At 45.1% G+C, this 12,475-nt stretch overlaps 1 protein-coding gene across 1 annotated transcript; it reads left to right on the forward strand.

Annotated features, from left to right (window-relative positions):
* The first annotated feature begins 10,213 nt into the window (after positions 1-10,213).
* Positions 10,214-12,176, forward strand: LOC141104877 (uncharacterized). The gene has a single exon (XM_073594664.1). The coding sequence runs from the start codon at positions 10,291-10,293 to the stop codon at positions 11,479-11,481; it is 1,191 nt and encodes a 396-aa protein (XP_073450765.1). The 5' UTR covers positions 10,214-10,290; the 3' UTR covers positions 11,482-12,176.
* The last annotated feature ends 299 nt before the right edge of the window (positions 12,177-12,475 follow it).

The raw sequence follows: 12,475 nt of genomic DNA on the forward strand, positions 1-12,475 counted from the left end.
GGTCGGGGTAGTGGTCCCTTGCAATGGTGACCAACGGGAGATGGACCCCCTTATATCAGTGGTCAGTCTAGTAGTCCTTTACATTGGTTACCATTATAAGTGGTCAGTGTAGTGGTCCTTTACATTGGTGGCTAATGGGGAAAGGCCCCTTTATATCAGTGGTCAGTGTAGTGGTCCCTTACATTGATGACCAATAGGGAAAAGACCCCCTTATATCACTGGTCAGTGTAGTGTTTCCTTACATTGATGGCCAGTAGGAGAAGGGCACTTCAGGTATAGTGAGTTACCAAAAAGGGCTGTATGGTCGTGTAGAAGGAACCTTCATCCTGCGCAGTGCCAATTCCCATATTTTACAATGGTGATAGACCAGGCCCTTGGGAGCTCCAAAGCTAGCTAGGTCTCGAGTTTTGCCCAAAAGGATCTGCAAAGGGTGGATGACCAGGCCAGAGATGTGCTGACATGCTAAGGCAAGTGTAGTGGTCCCTTACATTGGTGACCAATGGGAGAAGGACACTGTCACGGATCTCGGATACCCCGTCTGGGTACCTCCGCCAGAACTGTGTCTCCTGTTCTCCAAACGCACCCGCAGCCGGCAGACTCGCCAAAACCAGCCCTTAACCCCCAATCACGAGGCAAATCACATAGATGTTGAGGGTTAAACTTGCAGAGCATAACCTGTTTATTAAGTACAAAACATACACTTTTAAACACAGTTAGGGACACTCCCCATAGTCTTGTCATACAGGGGTTAGGGGACAAGGAAGAACCAATGGGAACTCAACACTTTTACATTCAAACAGAAACTCTACAGTTGAAACACACCAGGGGATTATGACAAGCAGGCAGCCCCTCCTTACACATCCTCTGCTGGGATGCGTCTCCACACCTTTCATCTACGTGCCATGACATAACATACTTAAACACAATAACAAGAGGGGGAGGATGGGGAGAAGGGATGCAGCTTACATAGGGACATAATTACATTATCCCAACACCATGTTATCTCCAAGTCTCTCGTTCTCTGCTGGGCCATAGTCTGTGGGTAGGAGGCCAGCCCACAGCCCCCTCCAAAACACACAGTGACAGTGGGTTCTGTCACAGACCCCCTTATATCAGTGGTCAGTGTAGTGGTCCCTTACATTGGTGACCAATGGGAGAAGGACCCCCTGATATCAGTGGTCAGTGTAGTGGTCCCATACATTGGTGACCAATGGGAGACAGACCCCCTTATATAAGTGGTCAGTGTAGTGGTCCCTTACATTGGTGACCAATGGGAGAAGGATCCCCTTATATCAGTGGTCAGTGTAGTGGTCCCTTACGATGGTGACCAACGGGAGATGGACCCCCTTATATCAGTGGTCAGTCTAGTAGTCCTTTACATTGGTTACCAATATAAGCGGTCAGTGTAGTGGTCCATTACATTGGTGGCTAATGGGGAAAGACCCCTTTATACCAGTGGTCAGTGTAGTGGTCCCTTACATTGATGACCAATAAAGAAAAGACCCCCTTATATCAGTGGTCAGTGTAGTGTTCCCTTACATTGATGACCAGTAGGAGAAGGACAACTTTCTATCAGTGGTCAGTTTAGTGGTCCCTTACATTGGTGGCTAATGGGGAAGGGCCCCCTTTTATCAGTGGTCAGTGTAGTGGTCCCTTACATTGGTAACCAATGGGAGAAGGACCCCTTTATATCAGTGGTCAGAGTTGTGGTCCCTTACATTGGTGACCAATGGGAGAAGGATCCTCTTATATGAGGGGTCGGGGTAGTGGTCCCTTGCAATGGTGACCAACGGGAGATGGACCCCCTTATATCAGTGGTCAGTCTAGTAGTCCTTTACATTGGTTACCATTATAAGTGGTCAGTGTAGTGGTCCTTTACATTGGTGGCTAATGGGGAAAGGCCCCTTTATATCAGTGGTCAGTGTAGTGGTCCCTTACATTGATGACCAATAGGGAAAAGACCCCCTTATATCACTGGTCAGTGTAGTGTTTCCTTACATTGATGGCCAGTAGGAGAAGGACAACTTTCTATCAGTGGTCAGTTTAGTGGTCCCTTACATTGGTGGCTAATGGGGAAGGGCCCCCTTTTATCAGTGGTCAGTGTAGTGGTCTCTTACATTGATGAACAATAGGAGAAGGACTCCCTTATATCAGTGGTCAGTGGGAAGACCACCCCACTTACAGATCATTGATTCAGTTGTTACTGAGAGACAGAAACTGTTCATTGCTCAAGGAACCCATAGAGACCTTTGGAGGAACCCTGGCTGGGAAAGGCTGGACTAGGCAGTAATATATTTCTCTCCCCCTTGGTGGGAGTGGAGATGACCCCATCTATAAGTATATACAGTACATACACACTCAGCACAAGGCCGTGTTCACACTGCGAGACGTTTCTCGGAGCTGCAGTTCCTCTGAGCTCCACAAGATGGTGATCTCACTTCTACCATAGAGACAGGAAGTTTCTATGGAACTCAGGAAGTGATGTCAGGGACAGACAGGAAGTCTCTATGGAAGACAGGAAGTGATGTCAGGTAATGCCAGGAAGTGATGTCAGGTATAAAAAAGCAGAGCGTGACCCAGGAGGAAGTAGAGAGGAGACGTTGCTGGAAGTGGCAGTAGAGGAGGTAATAAGATCTTACTTTCTATTTACACCCAGTAACCCCCCCGTCATGTCCGTCCTCTTCCTCCATAGTCACTGTGACGTCTTTTATCTCCAGCAGATGATGATACAAACATATATAGTGTGGAAACCTAGATTAACCCCTTCAGGGGCAGAACATTCCCCCACTTACAGGGCCGGAACATTCTTTTCATATTGGATATGTATTGGATATGTGTCACCTTTCAGAGACCTGGTTCAACAGCTCTCATGATTGGCTGGCAAACATTCAAGGGTATACCCTATACCGCAAGGATAGAGAGGGTAAAAAAGGGGGAGGGGTATGCCTATATATCAAGAATAATGTACAAGTGAATGTGAGAGATGACATCACTGAGGGGGCTAGGGAGGAGGTGGAATCTTTATGGGTAGAGCTCCAAAGGGATGAAGCTAAGGGGAAAATAATACTGGGAGTATGCTATAGGCCCCCTAACCTGAGGGAGGAAGTGGAGACGGATCTCCTATCACAAATTGGATTAGCAGCAAGGATGGGAAGTGTTATCATAATGGGGGATTTTAATTATCCAGACATAGACTGGGCGGAGGGAACCGCGCATTCATTTAAGGCTCGCCAGTTCCTTAATGTCTTGCAGGACAATTTTATGGGTCAGATGGTAGACGCACCAACTAGAAATAAAACATTACTAGATCTACTGATTACCAACAATACAGACCTGATAACAGATGTGGAAATACGGGGCAATTTAGGTAACAGCGATCACAGGTCAATTAGTTTCAGTATAAATCACACAAATAGGAGACATGAAGGGAACACAAAGACACTGAATTTCAAAAGAGCCAACTTCCCTAAACTACAAACCTTGCTAAAAGGCATAAATTGGGATAAAATATTAGGAACAAAGAATACAGAGGAGAGATGGGTTTGCTTTAAGAGCATATTAAATAAGGGCATTAGCCAATGTATCCCATTGGGTAATAAATTTAAAAGAGCGAACAAACATCCTGGATGGCTTAACTCCAATGTAAAAATGCATATAAAAGCAAAGGAGAAGGCCTTCAAAAAATACAAGGTTGAGGGATCATCCACAGCATTCAGAATTTATAAAGAATGCAATAAGAAATGTAAGGGTGCAATTAGGATGGCTAAGATAGAACATGAAAGACACATAGCGGAGGAGAGCAAAAAAAATCCCAAGAAATTCTTTAAGTATGTAAACAGTAAAAAAGGGAGGACAGACCATATTGGCCCCATAAAGAATGAGGAAGGACATCTGGTTACAAAGGATGGGGAGATGGCAGAGGTATTGAATTTATTCTTCTCCTCAGTATTCACGAGTGAATCGGGGGGCTTCAGTAACCAAAACTGCAGTGTTTATCCTCATGACACAACACAGGAAGCACCTACATGGTTAACAGAGGACGGAATTAAAATTAGACTTAAGAAACTTAACATTAATAAATCACCGGGACCAGATGGCTTGCATCCGAGGGTACTTAGGGAACTCAGTCAGGTGATTGCCAGACCGTTGTTCCTAATTTTTACAGACAGTCTATTGACTGGAATGGTGCCAGCTGATTGGAGAAAAGCCAATGTAGCACCAATATTTAAAAAGGGCCCAAAAAACATCCCTGGGAATTACAGACCAGTTAGCCTAACATCAATAGTATGTAAACTCTTGGAGGGGATGATAAGGGACTATATACAAGATTTTAGTAATAAGAATGATATCATTAGCAGTAATCAGCATGGATTCATGAAGAATCGTTCTTGCCAAACCAATCTATTAACCTTCTATGAGGAGGTGAGTTGCCATCTAGATAAAGGAAGGCCCGTAGACGTGGTGTATCTGGATTTTGCAAAAGCATTTGACACAGTTCCCCATAAACGTTTACTGTACAAAATAAGGTGCGTTGGCATGGACCATAGGGTGAGTACATGGATTGAAAACTGGCTACAAGGGCGAGTTCAGAGGGTGGTGATAAATGGGGAGTACTCAGAATGGTCAGGGGTGGGTAGTGGGGTCCCCCAGGGTTCTGTGCTGGGACCAATCCTATCTAATTTGTTCATAAATGACCTGGAGGATGGGATAAACAGTTCCATCTCTGTATTTGCAGACGATACTAAGCTAAGCAGGGCAATAACTTCTCCGCAGGATGTGGAAATCTTGCAAAAAGACCTGAACAAATTAATGGGGTGGGCGACTACATGGCAAATGAGGTTCAATGTAGAAAAATGTAAAATAATGCATTTGGGTGTCAAAAATATGAATGCAATCTATACACTGGGGGGAGAACCTCTGGGGGAATCTAGGATGGAAAAGGACTTGGGGGTCCTAGTGGATGATAGGCTCAGCAACGGCATGCAATGCCAAGCTGCTGCTAATAAAGCAAACAGAATATTGGCATGCATTAAAAGGGGGATCAACTCCAGAGATAAAACGATAATTCTCCCGCTCTACAAGACTCTGGTCCGCCCGCACCTGGAGTATGCTGTCCAGTTCTGGGCACCAGTCCTCAGGAGGGACGTACTGGAAATGGAGCGAGTACAAAGAAGGGCAACAAAGCTAATAAAGGGTCTGGAGGATCTTAGTTATGAGGAAAGGTTGCGAGCACTGAACTTATTCTCTCTGGAGAAGAGACGCTTGAGAGGGGATATGATTTCAATTTACAAATACTGTACTGCTGACCCCACAATAGGGATAAAACTTTTTCACAGAAGAGAGTTTAATAAGACTCGTGGCCACTCATTGCAATTAGAGGAAAAGAGGTTTAACCTTAAACTACGTAGAGGGTTCTTTACTGTAAGAGCGGCAAGGATGTGGAATTCCCTTCCACAGGCGGTGGTCTCAGCGGGGAGCATTGATAGCTTCAAGAAACTATTAGATAATCACCTGAATGACCGCAATATACAGGGATATGTAATGTAATACTGACACATAATCACACACATAGGTTGGACTTGATGGACTTGTGTCTTTTTTCAACCTCACCTACTATGTAACTATGTAACCTTCTCCCCTTAGCAGTGTCTTGTAACGAAGGATGAGATTCGGGTTGTACTGAAATTGGCACTTCCACACGCTTCTAAAGATACCATCCCCTCCCCTGCACCTGACGAACTCCGCCATGTACCCCGGGCTCCTCTGCCCCTCCTGCAGGCCCGGGACCGGCATGGCGGATGGAGTGGAGGGTGATCAGTTCTCGGATCTCCTCTCCGGTGAATGAACCCAGAAGAGACGAGCATTTCATCACTTCCAGGCTCAGAGCCGTCATTCCCCGGTCACTGTGGTCAGGGAAGAAGCTGATTAATCCCGATCTGCACTTCATCAGCTTCACTGGGGTCCATAGGTGATGTTAGGGGGTCTAATAAACCCCTGATGTCTCCTTAAAGAGGACCTGTCATTTCTACTACGCTAGCATTGAAGTTGGAACAGGTAATTAGCTCATAAGAAGGGCAAACAAAAAAAGTAGAAAAAATGCAACAGTGGTAAATTGAAGTGTGAATGATACCGTCAGGATCCAGGGGTCCCAGAGAGGCTCCCCATAACTACAGGGCACCCCCTACACCCCTCGGAACCCAAAAGATGGTGCAAAGTAATGTACAGCCAAAACTGAACTGACAAGGATAGAGGAGCAGAAAACAGAAGAAAGTTAGGCAGAAAGGTGAAGCTAAAGGGATGGAGGTCGCTCACCTAGCGGATAGAGAGCTAGAGAAGGGATAGGAGAGTCTAGGAAAGAAAGGGAAGGCCAGAAGGATGGGGACCAGGAGATGGGCAAAAGGGAAGGGCTCAGGAACACCCAAACTGTCTGTCACAGGCGGCCCAAGCTGGCTGGGGGGAGGGTAGGAAAGTCATATGACAGCCGTGGCTCACACATTTTGAGGAACTTGGCATGAGTGTCCCCGCGGATGCTCAACATCTGTTCATTAAGCATCAACGCAGTCATGCAATTTTTTTACCCTCTGAAAGGGGACAGATAGCTTTTTCCAGGCTTGGGTGATAGTTCTTTTGTCTGACAGGAATAGGTAGGAGGCAAGTTTCTGCTGATAAGAAAACAGGCCTGGGATTGGACAGTGTAAAAGGTCAAACTTGGCCTCTTTTGGTACGGGCAGGTAAAAACAACATGAACAGGAGGCCAAATACCCCAAGACCAGAAGCCAATTAGTCTAGGACATTTCCACCATATATGTATAAGTCCCCCCCGATGGCCACAACCTCGGAAACAGCGGTCACTGTAGGATGGATTGACATGGGCGATGTGTGCAGGGACCCAATACCAGCGTAGGAACACCTTATATGCCGCCTCCAAGGTGGCTGTATTAAACGAGCATTTGGCCACAGAAGACCAGGCCCCGCTCCAGCCCACCAAGTCTATTTCGGTCGCCAAATCTCGTTCCCACTGAGCTACATAGGTGAGAGAGGTATGAGGTGACCGATTATTCAGAGAAGCATAGAGAGCCCAGATGAGGCCTGGGGATCCCGGGGAGTGCAGGCAGATGTGTTTGATCGTGGTTTTCTAGAACGGGTACGTAGCAGTCCTGCGCAGCGAGGTGAGCAGATGCTGAAGTTGGAGGTAGCGGAAGAGCTCCTCATCTGGTACGTCATGGGTCTCCCGAAGTGAAGCCTACGTGGGAAGTGATCTGATGGTTAGGAAGTGTTGAACATGTGAGAACCCATTAGTGACCCACCAAGAGAGGGGCTCCAATAACTTTTCAACAACCTGTGTATGCTGCACACCCATTGGTTACTTCCCTCTAGTGTTCTCCAGAATTGCTACATCGTATCTCTTGTTACAAAGATATAACTCTATGTATTTCTTGTGCTCCTCAGTTCCGTCTAGTGGCCCCCAATGTGGTATTACGCTTAATAAAAAACAAATCCGCACACAATGAATACTCATGCAGATTTGATGAATGAATAATTATGCAAATTTTTTTTATAGATAAACCCGATCTACCTGTTCCAATTCCCACTGGGGGGCAGCTGGCATTTTAACCTCTTATGTCCCCATCCTAACATTGTACAACCAATACAGTCCAAATAATTCTCCACTATCTGTCTACAGAAAATCCCGCATAGATCACATGATCACACCAATGAGGATGGAGGAGGACCGGAGTCACATGACTGAGAAGATACTAAACCTCACCCTGGAGATCATCTACCTGCTGACCGGAGAGGTGAGGAGGATTCTGGGAGGTCACATGACATCACTCTTATCTCTATTAATAAAACACAGACCTGACCGGAGAGGTGAGGAGGATTCTGGGAGGTCACATGACATCACTCTTATCTCTATTAATAAAACACAGACCTGACCGGAGAGGTGAGGAGGATTCTGGGAGGTCACATGACATCACTCTTATCTCTATTAATAAAACACAGACCTGACCGGAGAGGTGAGGAGGATTCTGGGAGGTCACATGACATCACTCTTATCTCTATTAATAAAACACAGACCTGACCGGAGAGGTGAGGAGGATTCTGGGAGGTGACATGACATCACTCTTATCTCTATTAATAAAACACAGACCTGACCGGAGAGGTGAGGAGGATTCTGGGAGGTCACATGACATCACTCTTATCTCTATTAATAAAACACAGACCTGACCGGAGGGGTGAGGAGGATTCTGGGAGATCACATGACATCACTCTTATCTCTATTAATAAAACACAGACCTGACCGGAGAGGTGAGGAGGATTCTGGGATACCAACATGATATTTCTATTGTTTCCCCAATACAGAGATTTCCTCTTATGAAGTCAGGTGATCATATGACCATCACAGTGCCTCCATGTGACTCCCTAAAACCTGAGAGACACAACATGGAGAAGATTCTAGAAGTCACCAAGAAGATGATGGAGCTGCTGACAGGAGAGGTGAGGAGGATTCTGGGAATTCTGGGACATTATCCAGTAACAGACAAGGGATGTGTCTGGATGGTGACTGTATCATTGTGTGTGTCAGGTTCCTATAAGGTGTCAGGATGTCACTGTCTATTTCTCCATGGAGGAGTGGGAGTATTTAGAAGGACACAAGGATCTCTACAAGGACGTCATGATGGACAATCAGCCGCCCCTCACATCACCGGGTAAGAGGAGACTTTATTGTAAAGGAGAGAGCAGTACGGAGGGTCCACCTAGATCCCCCATCATCTGATAAACACATAGAAACAATGTATTCAGTCAGTGTGTGTGTTTCCTACAGATGGATCCAGTAATGGGAACCCACCAGAGAGATGTCCCCGTCCTCTGTATTCCCGGGATTCCACACAGGAAGCTCACACCATCCCTCACTGTTACAAGGTTGGTGGGATGAAACAACTAGAACATGGACAAGTGGAGATAATGTTTGGATTTCCCAATTTTCCTTTGGGATTAATAAAGTATTCTGTATTTCTTATGTGATGTCACAAGCTAAATCTTATATTTTACAGATGATATTTTCTCTCATTTTCATGGTTTAGGGTGAAGATCTGATAGATATAGAATTTGAGGTTAAATCAGAAGAAGAAGAGAGGTATGTGAGGGATGATCAGCAGTCTATGGAGGAGGATGGAATAACGAGGACATTTATAGAGGAGGACACTCCTACAGAGATCAGCACAGGTGGGTCATTAACACTAAATCCATTCCTCCACCCATACTGCTCACTGATTGGTCCAGAGTAGGGCGGGGACTGGGTGATATCAGCCTGTAATCCCCTGGTCACTTTCCTGAGCTGTGTTCCCCGTCCTGTATTCCTGTATTTCTCTCAGATAATCTTCCTTCTCTGTGCTGTAGACACAATTTATGTATCTAGACTGGATTTATGGAGATTCTGGGGTTCAGCTGTAAGAAAAATGTAGATTTTCACCAGAGGTGTTGCTTGACCTAGACACCTGGGGTATGTACCTTGAGTCTTCTGCCCCATTCCCGGGTCTAGCAAGATCTCTGACAGAACAATTCTCCCAGGGTTACTTGCGTTGTGTTTTTTGTTGGCTGTGCCGGGTGGAGGGATATGTCTGTATAGTCTCAGACCCAAGTCACTGAGTGCAGTCTCAGGAGATGGGAGGCAGCGGTGTGGAACCTCTGCAACTTGTCTCCTGTAAACATTTCAGCCACCACTGATTACTGATCACCAACTCATCACCTTGGAGCGTTTATCCGGAGGTTGCATCCTATGCAATGAATTTGTGCCTTTCTGGTTACCCCTAAAGCTCGACTGGCTTGTCAGGTGTACACCTGTATGAGTCCAATCCTTCTGGTAAGAGACTGGTAGTTCTGGTGGTGGATCCTCTATGTCACTCACAACTGATTTTGATGCTTGCTTAAGATTTCAGTGACTGTCACTTATTTGTATTGAATCACATACTTTGGGACTTATTAGGACCTCTTCGTGGTCCCTCATTATTACATATGGACACTATTCTTCATTGAGTATATGTCAATGCATTTTCTAATAATTATTTTTGTCATTAATAACATCTTCACGTTTAGTTTTTACTTTTTGATCACCGTAACTTTCAATATTATTGACATCTTTTCATTTTTTGTCTTTTGAAATTTGTCCGTTTTGTAGCGCTGCACATTTTTCACCTTTCTTATTGATGTGGGCGGAGTCCTGGTTTAGAGGAACCAATCAGCTCATGTCTAGTAATAATCTTTTCTATTTTAGTAGATGGACGGGAGATGAGGAAAACCTCAGAGGATTGTCTCACTTTGTCTCCAGACTGTAAAGTAGAAGATGAGGACATCACACAGTATAGTCCAGGAGAAAACCCGACTACCTCAAATGTCCATCCGGCACCACACAGTGTAGATGGACCATCGTATTCCTCTTATCCTGAGGAACCTCAGACTGTGAGGGACGGTGCCGGACCATCGTATTCCTCTTATCCTGAGGAACCTCAGATTGTGAGGGACGGTTCTGTCCTTCCAACAGATAAGAGGTTTCCCTGTATTGAGTGCGGGAAGTGTTTCTATTATAAATCCAGACTTGATATACACAAAAGAACTCACACAGGTGAGATGCCGTATTCCTGTCCTGAATGTTGGAAATGTTTTTCAAAGAAGTCCAATCTTACCACTCATCTGAGATTGCATACAGGGGAAAAGCCATATTGCTGTCCTGATTGCGGGAAATGTTTTTCACAGAAGTCCACTCTTTCTTATCATCAGACATTGCACACGGGGGAGAAGCCGTATTCCTGTCCTGAGTGCGGGAAATGTTTTTCACAGAAGTCTCATCTTACCCATCATCAGAAATTGCACACTGGTGAAAAGCCGTACTCCTGTCCTGAGTGTGGAAAATGTTTTTCGCAGAAGCCCGCTCTTTCTTATCATCAGAAATTGCACACTGGTGAAAAGCCGTACTCCTGTCCTGAGTGCGGAAAATGTTTTTCTCAGAAGTCCCATCTTTCAACGCATCAGAATTTGCACACGGGGGAGAAGCCGTATTTCTGTGCTGAGTGTGGAAAATGTTTTGCACAGATTTCAACTCTTACCAGACATCAGAGATATCACACAGGGGAGAAGCCATATTCCTGTCCTGAGTGTGGAAAATGTTTTGCAGAGAAATCAGCTCTTGTCAAACATCAGAGATCTCACACTGGGGAGAAGCCGTATTCCTGTGCTGAGTGCGGGAAATGCTTTTCACAGAAGTCACATCTTGCCGGACATCAAAGGACTCACAAGGCTATCTGTGCTGAGTGTGGGAAATGTTTTGTAAAAGAATCAGATCTTGTCGCACATCTGAAGTGTCACACGGCGGAGAAACGATTTTCCTGTCCTGAGTGCGCAAAATGTTTTACACGGAAGTCCAATCTTCACCGACATCAGAAATTGCACACGAGTGAGGAACCACTTTCCTGCCCTGAGTGAGGGAATTGTTCCTCACTGAAGTCCTGTCTTCCTGTACATCAGGGGTCCCACACAACCCTCGAGGTGTATTAGTGAGTGCGGGAAATGTCTTCTATATGAATGTTGCTGGACATGTGGGGAAGAAGCACACCCTGATATACACCTCAGATATACTCCATGGCTGATCTTCATCATGTAAGAAACAGTTGATAAGGAGATCAGAGATCACCAAAGACATGGATGAAGTGTTGTACCGTGTTGGCCATTGATACAAGGAGAAAAATAAAAATGGAGTCATTACCTCTCATTGGCTGAGTACATTTTGTGGTGTAAACTCTTGCAAGAGGTCTGTTTTCTCAAGTCGTCTTCCAGGACGAAACACGTTAACCCCACCACTTAAAAGATGGCCCTCTAGGTCTTTTAAAATAAAAATGGAGTCATTACCTCTCATTGGCTGAGTACATTTTGTGGTGGAAGATTTCACAAACACTTACAGGTCTGTTTTTAAAAAATGTGTTCATCAAATGTGACGAGCACACACCCACACGCCCAGCCGGGGCAAATGGTGTTTTTTTATTATTGTCAGTTCCTTCTAGTGGCCTGTAATAGAAGAGTAGGGTAGTTTTGCCCGTAATTGAGATGTGATCTGTAGAAGTATATAATTGTAGATATAGTGTAATTCTGTGTTATTAAAGATACATTTATTCCCAGTCATCAGTCATAGACATACACTATATTACCAAAAGTATTTTACATGAACTTTAATGGCATCCCAGTCTTAGTCCATAGGGTTCAATATTGAGTTGGCCCACCCTTTGCAGCTATAACACCTTCAACTCTTCTGGGAAGGCTTTCCACAAGGTGTGTATCATGGACCCCCATACTCAAGAAGAGTCTAACCACCGTATACGCTTCCTTTGTCCAGGTACCAGCACAATCTAAGACCCCTTAGCCCACCCAGTCACTTTTCGAGACAGCAGTGTAGGGTGAAGAAGCATAAGACTGTCTGTTCAAA

Source organism: Aquarana catesbeiana, linkage group LG08 (assembly GCF_042186555.1).
Source record: "Aquarana catesbeiana isolate 2022-GZ linkage group LG08, ASM4218655v1, whole genome shotgun sequence".
In the NCBI taxonomy this organism is placed as follows: Eukaryota; Metazoa; Chordata; class Amphibia; order Anura; family Ranidae; genus Aquarana; species Aquarana catesbeiana.